This window comes from Amblyomma americanum, chromosome 1 (genome assembly GCF_052857255.1).
Source record: "Amblyomma americanum isolate KBUSLIRL-KWMA chromosome 1, ASM5285725v1, whole genome shotgun sequence".
Classification (NCBI taxonomy): domain Eukaryota; kingdom Metazoa; phylum Arthropoda; class Arachnida; order Ixodida; family Ixodidae; genus Amblyomma; species Amblyomma americanum.
The window spans coordinates 203149300-203166902 of NC_135497.1; the positions used below are offsets into that span (position 1 = coordinate 203149300).

The 17603-nt window shown below is 48.4% G+C and overlaps 1 protein-coding gene across 1 annotated transcript in view; it reads right to left on the minus strand.

The window, feature by feature from the left end:
* Positions 1-847: 847 nt before the first annotated feature.
* Positions 848-17603, minus strand: part of LOC144114510 (protein spaetzle 3-like) — a 78287-nt gene continuing 61531 nt past the window's right edge. The window contains exons 2-5 of the mRNA XM_077648303.1: positions 11676-11800; positions 4122-4301; positions 3471-3596; positions 848-3188 (exon numbers count right to left, since the gene is read on the minus strand). Of these exons, the coding sequence (XP_077504429.1) occupies positions 3020-3188; positions 3471-3596; positions 4122-4301; positions 11676-11800 (600 nt within the window). The 3' untranslated portion in view covers positions 848-3019. The remainder of the gene's footprint in view (positions 3189-3470; positions 3597-4121; positions 4302-11675; positions 11801-17603) is intronic.

Consider the following 17603-nt stretch of genomic DNA (forward strand, 5'->3'; position numbering starts at 1 on the left):
TCGCATGTATTTTTTACTAGCCGTTTGAATAAAAACTGATTTGACTGATTGATTGTAAAAAAAACGTGCTCTTTCGTTTTTCTATTCCCCCTGGTTCCTCACAAAGGGCATATACAAATGTTTCCGAGAGTACCCGTGGGGGATATTGATAAATATAATGTTGAAACCACCTTTAGAAACCACGCATGCTGGAGAAATGTGAAGAAAAGAGCAGCTGGGAGAAACCGCGACAGCTGCTTCACGATATCCAGCAAGGCTCTAGCTACGACGCAGAACTTGTCGTCACGCAGCGCCATAACTCACCCACCGAGCAATTACAGTGTTGGTTGCATGAAGCGTTGCGCGACGTATGCCTCGTGTAAGAATTTGATTCTAGCGTTATAAGCACGCCGCTGCAACGACCGAGTGCTCTAGTGTGTTAGCTGTCAATAAAGACGGTTTAACAAAAAAAAAATCTGCTGTTAGCCGGTGCTGTATTAATAGGCACGGACGAAATGCGTGCTGCGGTTCAACATTTCCTTGAGGAATTTCCCATTAATGCTAATCGAACACGCGTCCGAAGTGCAACCTGTACGGACGTCTCTTTTATAGATTTCCATAAAATATCTTAGTCCTCTAAATTTACAAGTTCATCAATGTACACGCGGCTTGAAGATAGCGTAAGTGACCTAGAAGGTGAGAAAGTAGAGGCTTTAAAGGTGTCAGCTGTGACGTCAAAACAATATATTCATTCATATACTCCGCGAGCAATAAATATCACCTGGCACTCTGGCATGAATAAGTACCGGCTAGAAACGCCTCGGAACCGCCACAACAATTTCAGCAATTAAAATTTATTCAGTATACTACGCAGAGCTGAATGCTTTATTTCTTTCAGAATAATACATGTGTAAACTTAGTTCACAGGTGGCGTCAACTAGGAACGAGAACAATGCACCCAGACTTTATATACGATCACCAATAAAACGTAATCTATTCAAGCTAATCCAGTCCGCAACTCAGTCAGTTACTTATAAAGCATTTCTCGTCTTGCCTTCAACGAACGTCTATACGAACTGGTTCGCAAAGTGCTCAACGTGCCATCATTTTCAAAAGTTTGCCTAATTTCGGGAAAAACTTCGTAAATGTACAAGATTCTAGTATCACAAACGTTTGCAGCTGACGCCCTCATTCATCCTCACTTTGGAGGAAACTTGCTCTTGAGGATTTGCTTAGCTCACCGCTACTTTATTTTTTACTCCTCCTTACTCTTTACAAAGCGAAATAAAATAATTGTTAGGAATAATTGTTATTCTACATTGCCCAGAATTGGCTGGCTCGTTGGCAAGACCTCTAGTGATTCAGTTAACAAGAGCGAGAAAGAAACAGACACAGCAACTCCAGCATGTGCTTCTGTGCCACCGTAGCCCGCAAAGTTCGCTTGCGGCCAGTCCGGGTGCCTCTGAAGTATGGAGGAAGGTCGCCGCTGCTTCGTTTTTTTTTTCTGCCTTTGCACTAATCTGAATGTTTTGCTGAAATAAAACACACCAGTAGACTTTCTAATATCCCAGTAAACCATTCTTCTAAAACACAGAACACAAGAAAAACAGGGTAAACAAAGGAACAAAAAGAAGCCGAGCACACTGTGCGCGTGCATGAATGTGCAGCGCGACGGATAAATTTTTAAGCGTAACGCCGCGCTACTGAGATTTTCCAGTCCAACACGCAAGGTACCAACGACCACTCTCGATATTTGTTGCCACTATTACACCCTACCAGCACTTTCGGCGCATGCAAAACCGAACGCTACTTTTCAAGCGTTCATGAACTACCATTTTGTTCACAGTGGTTGATCTCAAGCTGCATGACCCATGAAATGAACACATTTTATCCGTGTGTTCATACTGGTCTCCGTTGACGAGATTGTCAAAATCAATTCGCCACACATAGTATTTATATATTTTGCCAATAACTTAACAAAAAATGGATACGAAGATTATCCCTATTCCGCGGGCCGTAACGTGTCAGATGGCCTGAAATGCGACATAGCTGGCGCGTTTCCTTTGTGCAGAAAACTGTAATCTTCATGGTGTCTCCTTGAGAGACTACTGTGACGCAGAAACACCGAAAAGAACCGGAATTATATCCGTGGAAAGTTCAGTGGTTCAAGCATCTCTATAACCAGCTCGTTCGAGCTGCCTGAACCTCTCACTTCTAAGGCATTTTGTGATTAATTTCGGGTTACTGGGAACTGAGCTGATCATATGCTGTCTTTCATCCCTTGGTGCAATCGACTTTGTTTTGATTTTTTTAACAGCCGCATTCAGTAGAAAAGCACTGTCCTATTTCGGGGCATTCACAAACATTCAAGCCATATTCAAGAACAGATATTAAACCTTGCATGCTTCCCACAGGAAAAATATAAAGGAGGAACATCTCGCTCTAATTATCTGTCAGCAAAATGTACTCGCTGCTTTCCCAGAAAAAGCACTACATGGGCCTGATATTCTTCCTCCCGCGTGTTCCTTTCACAGTCAGTCCTCTGAGCACCATTCGCCGAACGCGTACGAGAGGCATCGTCTCCGTTCTCAGGCCCCGGGTCAAAGTCGCTCGAAGCACACACAACACACACACACACGCACGCACCGTTCCACGGCTTGACGGCCGCGCCCACTCGGCGCGCACCAGCGCGGCGTCTCTCCGATTCAGTACACAAACCGTTCAGTCAACTAAGACGCGCGCACATCCTGTTCTGCAAGCAGCTAGCGCCCGATGAGTCGCGCTGTATGGGCCGTTTCGAAAGATGTGCATCCGTGCCGGGAGGCTCGCGTCACCACAGCCTTTCGGCTCGCAATACGTAGCACGGGGTTTCTTGCCGGCGGCTGTTGTCGTTCGCTGCTCCCACTCGCTGTCTTTAGTTGCCGGTACGCATCGCGGTCTGCGTCAGGCTTAAACAGCATACCACACTTGCTCTGGGGTGACGTTCGTTGCTTTCAAGCGCTATCCGATGGAACAGGCACATCACGAAGAGCATTGCGCGTCACTTTTTGATAGGATTTGCACACCGGCACACACAACACGATGGGAACAGGAACCAGTCCATGAAGATCCCCTTGCAGTCGTCGTCCGGGTCGTAAGCCAAGAGCCTATGCCACTTGTACTTCTGCTCGCAGCTGCAGTCGTTGTTACACTTCTTGGTCTGCACAGACCTAAAAGCAGCGGGCAGTACCACGCATATGTGAGAAATAATAAAAACAGAGATGTCGTATGGCTGCTCTAAGATTTTTCATTTAAAGTTTGCGGAAGGCATTGTTCATGCATTGCCTGTTAGACTTAAGCCCAGATCATCAGTAGACTTAACTGTCACTTGGAATGCGGTATGAAGTAGACAGCAACCAGAAGATAAATGGGATCTGGTACAGCTACAAATGAACGTGTGCAGAAAACAAGAGAGAGAGAGAGAGAGACAAAAGGGCAGCTTCGGTACGTACTGACAGACTTCTTGCTGTATCGCCTGCTGCAAGTGCTGGGTGTTGACGATGGCCCTAATTTTGCCAGCGCTGTTCGATGCCCAGTAAGGTGTGACGATCTCCACAGCTGACTCGCAGGCGTCCACCCTGCGAAATCACCGAGGTAGCTCGTCATAACCGAGCGATAAGTTTGCCGTCTGCCATTCAGCTCACTGTCGTTTCGTGATTATGGTCACCTCGTTGCTATTTTCTTTCTTGTTTTTTTTTTCTGGCTGTGCATACTTCACAGTCAAAAGGGTGAACGCTTTGTAGGAGGAAAAACTATAGGAAGATCCACACTGACTGATGCATGCACCTCGGTGTTTTAAATTAGCGTTTCTTTCCCAGTTTTTCTGTGGCGCAGATTATGCGCGCTACTCATTAGTTCCTTTTTTTTAAAAGCAATCTCTAAGCGTATGCCGCATACACTTAAAGCGAGTTTGGAGAGCAGCACACGGAGTGTGTTGGCATGGTAAGCGCATTTAATTTCCCACTCCATTCCCTTCCTATTTTTACAACTTTCCGACAAGGCGTGCAAGTTTGCGGCGATGCGGCAGACGCGAGCAAGAGCGACTGCTGCGCCGTCCTGCGCTGTTCGCGACCTGACCGAGGGTACACGCTGCATGCGCTCACTTGTTGGACGATGCGCCGGCGAACGAGGAGCGCGACCGCTCCGTCCGTGTGTGGATGGTCTTGCCGTCGTACGTCTCGTAGTGGTCCCGGTGGCCACCGTCCTCGTCGGGCGACGAGTATTCGCCGAACATGCGCCGGATCAGCGCCTTGTTCTCGTCGATGAACATGTCGATGCGCTCCCTGCGTGGCACCCGCACGAGTTACTTCACGTTTCGAGCGCGCGCAAAATTCCCGGCTTCGAGAAAACCGCTCAAATCGGCCGTAAGAGCGCAACAATCGCAAACCGACCTGAGTCGTTCGTTACTCTCGTATGCGGCTTTCGTGTTTTGCTCTCAGTTTTCTCGAACGCCGGGCTGCATGGAATGTTGAACCGGTCACTAATTACAGCCGAAGCTGCGCGTTTGCCGATCCAATCAAGGTGTTGCCTTCAAATGCAGCTGACTCACTGTTCGTTGCGGGGACAATGAATGGGTATGCGCGGCAGGAAGCAAATGAAATGGCATGCTTTACCTAACCGCAAAACGAATTTTGCTTGAGATTGTTTCGTAACGTACCCACCACTGAATGTGTGCGAGCCATTTTCATTGCACACACGCGCTGACCTTTATTTCTTCTTGCCGGACGGCCGCTTCGCCTGGCCATCTTTAGAACCTTTGTTGTACAGCTAATAGTTATTTTCTTCCCCGCAAGCTAGCTAGTTTTTCGATAGCTGCAAGCAACGAATCACTGACGAAGGCATTGTAATTCGCAGGCTGTGCACGAGCAATATAACTATTTCAGCGACATATTCCTCGTCAGTTTTGTGTGCAAGGATTACTCGATTAAAAAAATCAATATCGCAGGGAAGTTGCGGTATGAGACCTTAATTAAAACCTTCCTTGGCCTGTGAGTGAAAATGCCGCAAGTAATGAATACTTTCGCACCATGTTATGCTCCTGAAGAATCTATTATGGCTTGTGTACGTTTTTTTCGTTTATATGGTTAGCGGTTATCATCGTCGTTTATTTCTCTAATCAACTCCGTTTGCAATCAAAAAGATAAGCACAAAGGAATAATCATAAGTGCGTTACACACTGGACCGATAGCGGTTATATTCACGTGTAGTTAAGAACTTCTGCATAGAACTCTACTGCTCCTATAGTCCTGTGACGTCCTGTCCGTAACGCTCCACAGTAATCGGCTGTAGGCTAAAATTGCAGCTTGTACTCCTCGTTCATGTAGTTTTTCACTTTCTAATGCGCCGCCAATCTTTCATTCGCCTAAATAACTTTCGATAGGCAGCAGGATGATACAATCATCAAAGCTAGAGAAAGCAATTCATCAAAATTTAACTTCATGCTTCCTTCTCTTTTGCAAAATGCAATAAAAAAATGCGACAGCCTTTCGAGTCGCTATTCGTCGTGAGTGCTTGTGGCTATGTCTGCAGCACGCAGCTACTGGTGAAGGCTAGCCGTGATTGCATCGGCAATGCAAATAAATGACAACCGGTATCACGATCTCAGAAAACTGGCCCGTTCCTAGGCCAGCATACGTCAAGAAGGGCATTCTCCCCAAAGAACCGTGCACGGGTGGCGATTGCCGAACAGTGGCCGGACCACCATCTCCAACATGCAGCGTGCTGCCGTGCAACCGCATTCACAAGCACCGCAGTGTTCACAGGCAGAAACAATACTTTTCGAACAGAAAACATGCATCCACGACGAGGAAGATGACCAGGGGAGCAGCGGGAACGCTGGTAGCCTGGAAGAGAAGAGAAAGAGGACGGACGTCGTTAGCCAGTGGCGCTTGCTATTAGACGGGTTCTTCGCCGCCAGTCGGTAGGGCCGTTGTGCAAGCGTCCGGCGCTTCTGTCGCACACCAGCCTCTTCGTCGAGCTTCGCCACGGCCGGATGTCCTGCACTCCGCGCGGCCAGTCGCTGGGTACAGATAACGGTTTCTTAAGACGCCCTTTCCCGTGGCCCTCGAGTGCGGATTTTTGGCTCAGTGCCGCTTCGCGAGCGGGTTCTGCGGCGTCTCATCTGCACAAAATCAACAAGTGACTCCGTGAATCCGTGACCCGCATACGCCCCAAGATCGAAGGGCCCCTAGCGTTGCGTGCGCCCTCTCAGCCCGAGACGCAGCCTCATCCCAGCCGAACCAGACGGAATCATTCACTGCCCTTCGCGCCGATCGAGTGCCTTGCGTAGCTGCATTCGGGAGGGTTATCGCTGTGCTGCGCGCGCTCACGCACACATGCGTACACGCGGTTGTCGCCTGCTTGATGTTCATTCACATCACGTCCCCACGCGACGTGACTGGTCTTACACTAACGAGACAGATAGAGCCGCGGATATGGGAGCGCAGTCGCCCGAGGTCACGCGAGTCGACCGACGCCGCCTTTGATACCCGCGAGAGCCGACGTTTCTCCGCCTGACTAATCGGCGCACACTTGGAGAGCAACGAGCCTGCTCGTATCCTTTCTGTCAGATACCCCGACGTCCTTCGCTCTCGCATACAAGCGACCGAGGGAGAAAGAAAAAAAAGGGGAAACCCTCTCTCCCGCTGCACATGTCACCTAGGCGAACAGCGCCTGGGCCTATCCAGATCCTTCCACGCAAAAAAGATAAAAAGAGTTACCATCGACGCCCGGCATGAAGAGCGAAAATAGCGACGTCTTGTACTCCTGCGGACCTGCCAAAAAACAACATACACAGGCGCGGCTACGCGCATACGGACTCAGTCATGCGACCGTGAGGAACCGTTCCACTCTGTCTCCACGCTTTCTGTGTGAAGTGAACACGCGTGCGAATTCAGCATTCGTGGCATGCACCGGGTGTCCTCTTCGTGGCAGGCGTGTTTGCAGTCGGGCATGCCGGAGACAGGACAGGCGTCGTGCATGTTGGTGTGATATACAGCATGGCTCCTTCGCTTCGTAACGCGCACACCACAGCCGAGCGGCACAGTCTTCGCTATATTAAGTTCCGAGTACCGCAATGCTGTTCCTCTCTGAACACCCCCAGAGGCTATCCCCAGAGAAAAGGATGTGGTCATTAGCCCGTTTCTGTTTGACATGAGAATCCAATAGGCAAGACTAAGCCTGCCAGCGGTCTAAATACAGCAGAGATTAGTCTCTCTTGGCGCTTAGCTAACGACTCGGGTTGAATACTACAAAAGCGTGCAATAATTTGTCTTACACTAAGCAGTTGACGTAGGGACACACTTGCCGCCCGGCGTGTGGGGTAGTGTATTACGGCGAAGCGCCATGCATACGAAGACACAACCACGTGCAGACCTCATATGTCTGTCTACCTACCTTTTAACTCTTTTTCCCTTGTACCTCTCACCGCCTTCAATGCCTGTCCAATTGACTCTGCGGGATAACGGGAAGCACAGCACTGGCGCACACTTAAACACAACAGAGCGCCGTTTCATCGCATCCAGCGCCAACTCGTTACCAAGTGGAGATCTTTGTACCAAGTATCCGAATGTTGAACGGGTCTGCAGTCTTTGTTACCCACTGTGGCGATACTCGGAGAGCGTAGGCTCAGGTATATTCGGCACTGCACGATGGCATGCTTGGTAACTTCTCTCTCAGTGGTGGTTTGATATAAAACTCATAAGAGTGCATGGTCCACTCACATGTTTCTGAGCGTCTACCAAAACACGGAAGCTTCGCTCAGTCACCGATTGGGAATTTAGCATGACCAATCGATTGACTGAACGTGCACCTTGGTAGCGTCCATTTTCTTGCGTACATATGCAAACAGAGATCTGAACTACATACTTTTCTTTGTTGCTTGTAGCAAACCTACAGGATGCAAGAAATGAGGGAATTTATTTTTTTCATTTATTCTCCAGATAAAAAAAAAGGCTACCTCAATGGCTTGTAAATCATGCATGTGTATATCGCTCCGATCACTGGTGATATATATCTGATCACTTTTGTGAAACGTGTAAGACATTTTCAACTAACAGTACGCGAAACACGAAAACAGCTTCCCAATCTTAAATATAACAAAAATCACATGGTTACTACCGACAGTGCAAGCAAAACAAAACGAACTTTGTTTTTTACGCGAGCATCGAACTGCTTGCGATATATTCGTATAACTCCGCAGCTCTTTCCAGTTCGTGCTCGCCCTTGCGTATTGTCTTCACAGTCTATCCCACAGCGAAGAGAAAACGTCTGCCAATGCATGTTTAAAAAACGACTTATCTCGTCTTCGAGGCAGAGAAGGTATGGTGTCTTCTTGGAGTTTCTGAGCAGACTTAAACACTCAGTGTCACGTTTGCGATAGGTGCGCTACATGAGCAGCGCAAGATGTCTTCAGGCACAGAATTTCAAAACAACACTACTGGCTAATTTGGCTCATGCTAGATCTTGTTGATTCATCATTTAATATAATGGTCAGTAAATCATAAATCATTTTACTGCGACGTTATTCAAACGCCCGGCCTTACTGCATTGTTTTCGTCACGTTATGACCTGTGTTTCCACTACACCACTAATCTTCCGGTACGACTGCAACCAGACAGGTCATGAAGCTTCTGGTCTACACTATGGGAGAACTTAGTTCGCACACCTACAGCGACCACGCTACCGTAACTGCACCGTTTTGCTATGATATCGCACGCGCGGTCGAAACTGCCCTTGTCGAAATACTCTCTCTAAATTCGCTCCTGTTTCACAGCACAGTGTTGGCAGAGACAGCGGGCGTGCCAAAGTGGCTTGTCACATATCATAAAGCTAATTCTTGTTGAACACGTAGTGAGAACGGACTTCTTTGAACGTGCTCCACGGAGGGCTACAACTCACGTGCGCGGCTCTAGCAGTCTTAAGAGGAACTAAGAAACCGGAATATATCACTACTGAGTATGATAGAGACCGTGACTGGAGCGCTACGATAAACAGTGTTTGCGTGGGATAAAATTTGGAGTCGGACAGTAAACCGGACAGTTCACCTGTCCATACCATTTATTCCTCTGCGACGCTCCTGTGCCCTCCACGACCCGAGAAAGAAAAAGAAGTGCCGACGGATGCGTGTGGTTGTCGCATCTGGACAAGTCCACGCATTTCCATCAGTGTAGAGTCGCCTGTCTAAAACTGGTGCTCACCGACACTGTCGAATGGTGGCAGCGAAAAATGTTTGACTGCAACAAGCCTCGTAAAAAACAACTCTTTAATATTGGCGGGCCATTCTTGATATCTCGTAGAAAACCAAGAGTTCGGCTTTCCCAGGCTTTGTCTGTATTATTTTTTTTTTCAATCGCACGCAGAAGCTAGCGTCGCAATAGAAAAAAAACATTAAGGAGTAATGCAAATGGGATCGCTTTCTGAATAACGGCGCATAGATATTGGCGCCAAACTAACTGGAGAGCCGCAGAGAAATTGGGACCTCTGTCCTAACTGCCTCCTTACCTCTTGCTCACGTCTTCTTTCATTCCAGCGAAGAAAAAAAAAAGGCAGGTGGCACGCAAGTCTTAAAAGGCCGCTTGAAAAATAATCCATTAAGGCGCTCGTTCCATCCGCACTTTCTACTATTCTTTAGACGTTGTCGCATTAACGTTACGTGTGTATTGCTCAGGCAGTGCTGCCCTCCACTCTACTGGTGTTACTTTTGTGCTGGAATTCAATTCGGACATCGCTAACTTATTTCACGCTGTTGATAACAAAAATAAAATTTTTCGGAGCCGCAAAACGAAAAGAAGCCACTGTTTTCAGCACTTCAGGGACACATTTAATGCAGATCTCCTGAAAACCAGAATGTGAAGTTATAAGTTCAATTTCTGTCGCTGTCTTTGCCGCCTACAGGTCAGTGTGCACTCAGTCAAACGGTGAGTTTAACTATAAGCTGGCGTTTACAGCTGCAAGCCTTACATTTGAGCATCCTTGTGAATTCTGTAGCTGTAGGTTTCGAAAGTCTTTGCGCTTTCAGTGAGATAAACTGGGAATGAATATAAAAACTAATCACAAAGTTCCAACGCTCAGGGCAACCGGTCGGTTTCATGTCGTAATAAGATTAGAAAATTTGGCTCTCTCAGCTTTACTGAAATGGTTAACGAGAGGACGGATCCACGAACGTTTTCGAACACAAGGGTTGGTTCTGACTACTGACCGGTGCCTTGGGTATCGTGTACTCTTGCTGGCCATAGTCACAGGCAAGCACACGGCTGCCAGCCATGAACTAACTGAAAATACGTCAGAGCAACTTCGTGAAAAAAGGGACAGATAGAGAAATAGGATGAAAGAAAAGCAGGAACCCCGTTAACCAGGCTCGGGTTCGGCTACCCTGCACTCAATGAGTGAAGGAAAACGGAGGGCAGCTTCGGGTATTCCAGCGCGCGGTGTGCCGAACCAGCTCAAGAAAGTGTGCCCTCTGTACAGATCAACGGTGCCGCATTTCTGGCGGCCGACTCCACAAGCCCATAGCACGAATAGGGAGTCATTGATGTGCAGTCGAGAGTGCATTTAAAGCTGCTAATTCCTCCTGCACCGCAGATGCCCCGTTTGCATATTTCATTCCGGTTTTGGCCACCGCAAAAGAAACTAGAGCATGGTTTTCTTTTTAATTATTTACACTATACTCTACCACTTTACCCTAACAAGCTTTTCCTCGTGCGGAGAGGGCGTTCTTGAATTCAAATCAGTAACGAGAAACTGGAAAGCGGTGAAAGAAAAACATCATAAGTGGGGCGTGCGCACTTGTCCGCGGGCATATTTATGCACTGACTCCATGAAATGGTCAGAAATGAATTGTCAGTCGTGCTTAAGCGCTTAGCTATGTCACGAATATTATGTATATGATACATATTCAACTTTTTTATAACGCCCGTCTTTGGATGAAGGTTGCAAATGTGTCCGGCAGATACGGCTGCACGGATTGCATGCTAAGTGGGCAGCTACTATCTGTCGCACTCTTCTCGGCTTAAAATGCAATCTATCCTCGCACACTGCTTTATTTTTGTGCTGCTTTCATTTGCTGGCTGTTTGAATAAAGCAAAACGACAAAGCTTTCGGAGCTGCTTCGTGCGTGTAATTAATGCATGGTTCGCGGTGTGGGCTTTTGTCGCTGTCCTAGTGTATGCGCGTCTGTGCGCACTAAAACGTGCAGCATAGCTGTAACCTCGCGAACTAGGATGTAATGTATTGCGCTGCACTTAGCATGGCAGCACTAGAAATAGAGGCATCGACTCTAGATCTTATGCACCCAGACGAATCAGTGTAATAACGCCTTCAGAATCTTTTCCAGCGTGTTACTTTTTCATTCACAGCACTTGAGAGTTCTGCTTTCTTCCTGAAACGTATACGAACGGGTCCTTTGCTATAAGCTGAATCTATAGGAATGTACTTTGTGTTTTCAATGGATGCTCTCTTCCGATAATGCTTACTACGTGCTTTGCGATTCTTGAAAGACCATATTCTTGCGCGAACACTCACTTTCCAGCTTTTGAGTGCAGTTTTTTCTTGCGTTTTGTTGCTGTTTCAGTTTTGAAAAGGTGCACGTATTTTTCGTGCCACAGTAAACACCACGAAAAACATGATAAAAAAGCACATGTATACAAGGGAAAACTCACTTTGGATAGCTGTTGCCGGGCGTTGGGCAGTACAGCTGGTTGAGCCTTCGGATGCAAGGATATCCCTTCAGGATTTCTGCTTTCAGGTCCAGAGCGCACAAGGCCAGTAGGAGTGCCAGTGTCAGCTGTAAAAGGCCACACGAGGTGTCCCATTGTAGCGGTTACAGACGGCCTATAGTAAGGCGCATCTTGCATGCACTCGCATAACGCTTGTAAGATGAGATTGCAGCCACATGGGACGCGCTGTACATGTGCAGAAAGACGTTACATCACTGCAGGAAAAGTGAAAATTCTGCCAGTTAGGAACAGACGCAAACAACGTAGCAAGATCACAAGATGATGCAATGAACACACGCACACAATGAAAGCGCCATGACCAGAACGATCATTTGAAACGCTGATCGCGCGCTCTCTCTGCAGATGTGCCATCAGTTGCGTGACGCTTTCTGGGCATGGTGCCAAGAGGCAGGGCCTCAGAGTCGCTAGAGCGGCAACGTTGCTACTGTTGCAAATAGGACTCCATGAAGACAGTGCCTGCTGACGTTAAACCCAGGCTGAAATGCCAAATATGTGCGCGGCAGGTTAGAGTGGGAGCGGCAAAATGTACGATGCACCAAAACTACGCTATGCAACCTGATTATTGTGTACCCAGGCACCCCTTCCTGAGTGTTCTCGGAAAGGCAGAAGCTATCCGAGCGGAAAGCTTTGCCAACCTTTGAGTCATGAGGTATTCGTAGCCCCATATCAATCAGTCAACAGTACACTACACTGACCTCTATTACAAAGAGGACCAGTGGTCCAAGTTGTCTGCGCGCGCGAGCGTGAGTAGTCTCAACAGAGCCTAGAGCCACTACAACGACATTGGATGCGATTGGCCTGCCCCAGCGCAAGAAAGAAAAAGCAGTCGTGGGACTGCATCAGCACCTACTTACATATGAAAAAAGAGCATAAAGTAAAATGTAAAAAAAAAAATGTCGCAAGTTCGTGCCTTCCACCAGAAGACAAAAAGTAAAGCGGGCTATCGCGAGGACAACCAGCTGCTTTTTGTGATCCACATGCGTTGGTCAATAATCGAAGCAAATTGTTTTCGGAAAGATGTGGAAAGCCGAAGACGGCTGCAGATTAAGACAGCACAAGAAGCACCCACCGAGCACACGCCGCCCTTCTGCCGCATCCGTCTTAAACTGCGCTCGCGTTCTACCACTCACCGCACTTGCGGTTTCATATTGTTTTTCTCCTTAGCTTGCAAGAAAGTCAAGATTCGCAAAGCTTGTTTTTGGGTAACAAAGGTGCTTGAGTTGCGGTCTAAACCTTACAGCCCTTGTGGAGGCAGACCCTGCATTCAAGTGTGCGCTGCCTACTATACGGAACATAAAGCCCTACAGCGCCCTCGATCACTTGCATGGAGCCCCTTCACTCGTTACTTATGCCAGAGTTGCAGACTGACCATGCAAGGAGGATAACCATAGGTTCAGTTTGATCAAAATACAGGCAAGTTAATAGTCATAAAAACAGCCAAGTTCAACGCGGCAAAGACAAAGTTTTGAGATGCAAACTTCAGAAAATTTACGACCACACAAACGATCCTTGTGCATTCAATAAATACTTGTCATTCCTTTTTCAGCTCTGCATGTAGCATGACTTGTCGTGCCAGTTTCCTATCAGTTGTCTCAGTTCACCAAAATGATACTTCTAAAGGCAATTTGTTGCTCGTCAATTAGTTTATGCAAGTAAAATACGCCGAAGTATCGTCAAAGTTCCCAGCTTAAACGATCAAGAATGTACTTCGAATAACACTGAATTGTCTTCGTCAGGAGCAAGTTTTACATTTCTTGAAATAGAGATATGAACATAGATAACAGTGCAAGAAACCAGGTTGTCAGACTCCTTATACGTCGTTGTGAGCATATCATATTTGGGTCCTTCCATCTCAAACGTCCCAGCTGTGGCGCTCTACCATCTCCGATTTCTCTAAACAAAATTCGTGGTATTTGTGGGTATGGACAATAATAATCTTCCTGATCATTTCTAGCGAAGAACATTTGTCATCGCTTAAGCAGCTTTTAAAATGAGACTTGGTGCGAGTATGCTAATCAGAAAAATAAATTTGAAAACAACATTTCTTCAGCATACAACTGGATTTGTAAGTTTTCCTACATCTACACATGATCCTTCATACTGCAGTATAAGCCCCAGAAGAAAATTCATTCGTTCTGATATGTAGCAAAATCTTTCTTTTAAAGGGTTGCCATCGATCACATTGAACAGTTAAGACTGCCATATAAAACCAATGGGGAAAGCTTTTGCCGATAGCAAAAATCTTAATAGAAAGAAAAATGCAAGACTGCCGTTGGATGATCTGCGGATATATTGATTGTTATAGTGAAATGTTTTATTACATGAAAAAATTGCGTTCATAAACGGTTCCCCGCTCAAAATGCTTTTGTCCAAAAATGTTGGGTATGCAGCGCAGCGTGTCCTTTTCTTTCTATGGCCTGCGTCCGTAGCGCTGTTTTTTTTTTTAGTAACTAGAATTTTATTTGTAACCTTTATTCCTTTCCGCTACATCTAAGGAATGATAAAATCAGAACTGATATGCGCCACTTTCTTAACATAACGTAAAAAGCCTGCTTCAGGACAACATTTTCTTTCGAAGCATCATTTTCATCATGCCACCTCCCCAGCAAATGATTGACGGAGCGCATAAACGCGCGGTGCTACCATGCATGATTTCCTCTACTTTACTTTTCCGACCCCTGACAAAACGAGGCGCAGGGCAGCGAAGCAAATGCGCCTCGCAAATGGAAACATTGTTTACAGAACACGAAGCCAGCGGGTTGGGTTGAAAGTCGGGTTGATCCGGCATTATCAGCGTGTGTTCACATAATCTGGCTAAGCGGGGTGAACGAGTCAGCGTGCCCGTTCGCATGCTTGTCGATCAAGCCCAATCCGACACCATGTCGGCGCTACCTACATGAAACCAAAGCAGCAAGGTTCCACCCCACAGGCTGAGCCGACACACATTTGTCAGTTTTTTTTTTATCCTCAACTCTCGTACACAAACCTCATAAATGTCGCTACTCATTAGTGTCGCCCTCACTTTATCTGCCTATCTGAGATATTTGACGAACAAATGCGCTCCTACTAATCGACTGCATCGCCTAACCATCAGTAAATGACTCGCTCGCCCCAAGCAGCTAATATTCTAAGAGGGCGCATCAATGTTCCAAGAAGTAAAGAAAAAAATTATTGTCGATTTGCGTAGTTAGGTTATTTAAATGCGAATTAGGTGCTCTAGCAGTTCGCTTTTCCCGTTCGGTTACGGTGTTCAGAACCAGTGTTCACGGATGGCAGTTCTTCGGATAGCGATAAAGTGTTAATATCCATATATACGCAATTGGTCATTCTCTCCATTCATAGATCCGTAAAAGTCTTCCTACCACTCCTGCCGCCGCGCTGCCTCAGTGGTTATGGCGCTCCGCTGTTGACCCGAAAGACGCGGGTTCGATCCCGGCCGCGGCAGTTCAATTTCGATGGAGGCGAAATTCTAGAGGCCCGTGTACTGTGCGATGTCAGTGCACGTTATAGAACCCCAGGTTGTCGAAATTTCCTGGGCCATTCACTACGGCATCCCTCAGCCTGAGTCGCTTTGTGACGTTAAAACCCATAAACCAAGCCTTCCTACCACTCCTGGCGCAGTGGTGCAGCGTCAAGCGATGCGCCACTGCCCTTCTAAGGCAGGCGCTACCATCGGTGGGACTTGGGTTGCGACCCAGGTTGGCCTTCCCGAGCAGCCTCTGATGATTAAGTGAGCTGCCTCTGATGCTTAAATGAGGGCAGATTGCTAGGTATATGCATATACATACCTGGGCAGGTGAGCAGCCTGCTATAAAACCGGCTTCAGGCAGACAGACGCACAAACACACAACGGCTAAGTGAGGGGAATTCCACTATAAGTGCTAGCGCACTTTAAAAAAAAATTGGCGGTGGTTTAGCTCTGATTAAACCTGGAGTGACGCGATAGCTAGAGCTGGCTGAGTGGAACTTGGCCACGTGACGAACCACGTGATCAGCCGCGGCGCCGCGCCGCCGGCAGCTGCTCCGCACCACGTGACCAGCCACGTGGCAGCGTGGCGGCGCCGCCACGCTGAAGCTTCGAAATGCTACCGTAATGTAGATATCGCTACAAAAAAAACTTCTTTCGGCACGCGTGCCACTGTGGTGTGATGAACCGTGGTGAACACTGTGATGAACACTGTGGTGTGGTGTGATGAAGTCCGAACCGGACCCCTAAAGTCGTGGAGGAGCCCGAGGCAGCTGCCCCGGGTTAGGTTTTTCCTGTCTCCGAAGTCGGAGCTGTTGCGTCGTTGGGTGGTCGGGCATCCCGTGAGTGGAGCCGCACCATTGGTCAACATCGACGCCCTCCCTGCCCTGGCGAGACAGGAGTCGAGCAATGATATAAATGAGGGTCTATATCTCGCTGTCCCCATTCCCATCTTATTTCCCATAACCGTTTCCTATGTCCCACTTCCCATACCCTGCATCCAACCCCTCCGCTACGTCCCAGGGGAGATCAGGGGAGTCTCCCCGGACCCGCTCCCCCGGCTGTGGGTCGCTTGGTAGCATTCCCCCCTTTATTTTTTTTTTCATTTTCCCACCTACGGGTGGCAAGACAACTATTGCCTTCGGGCCTTTTCATTTATTTTATTATCGGGTTAAGCCTGTTGTACGTATGTGGTGCAGGCAGGGGCCTATTATTTTTCTTTCTTTTTCTATAGGTTGCCCCAACCTAATCGTTGTGGTGTGATGAACATGCTTTACGATCGTTTTCCCGTCTTCCAGATACAGTCACCGAACAGCCTGCAGCTTTTTCTGTCAAATTTGGACAAAATGCTTCTTGAGACGAAACGTCTCTCTTTTGCACGCAACAAACGCGGCTCCAATGCCGCAGCCTCACTCTCAGGCCCGTTGCACACTCTGATGCAAGGTGAGTTCGGCATGAATTGTGCTGAATTTCATCGCTAAAGATCCCTCTTCACTCTTTTCGGTGATTCAGCGGGATCCAGCTGAGCGCCAACGTAACGAAGTTCTCTCCCTCCTCCTCTTCCTCCTCCAAGGCAGCTTTGACTGCGGGGAGCAACGCCTTCCCGCGCCGCTGTCACCCGCCAACAGTCGGTCCGCGCACGTCAGACGCCGCAGACGGGCCAACGAGTGCACTCGGCTGCTGAGACCAGCAGCGGACGCAGGGAAGAGCCGGCCGGAGAAATCTCGTTGGACGGGGCACCAATATCGGCTCCCGGCGCTATCGGCGGCGTAGCACGACCACCAACGTGGTGGAAATGACGCGCCTGTTGGACGCGGCAGCGGCAGCATTCGCCAGTCCCGCGTGAAACCCCGCCGCGAAGAATCGATAAAGACGTCTCTCTGGGCCACACAATGGGTCGCGGACTCGAGCGGGGCCCCAGCGGTGTTTTCATGGCACGCGAGACCACACTCGACGCGGCCAGAGCGGCACCTGCCCCGGACGCGTCCTCCCGAAGCCCATAAACGCGCCAGTCCTCGCGTCGTCTCAGACACCGTTTTCTTTATGCGTCCGGCCGCGCCGCCGAGCGAGAGACGCTCCCGCGAGCTCCCCGTCCGCCGCCGCGCAGTGACGCGATGCGAACGAGCGCCGCGGGTCGGGGGCCCCCTTCGTCAAACAGGAGTTAACAAAAAATTCCACGCTGTTCTAGCGGCAAGAAAGGCCCGTAGAAGAATGGGAGTAAAATAGGGGAAGCGAGGGGAGAAGAGGCCTGTGAAGAGGTTTCCCCTCCTCTCCAGCCGGCCGGCCGCTCGGATGATTATCGAGGTCTCTCCTCGGAGCGCGCGCTCAGCAGCGTTCCTGATGGACGGAAGTGCCGCGCGCCTCGGCAGCGATCGGTCGTGACC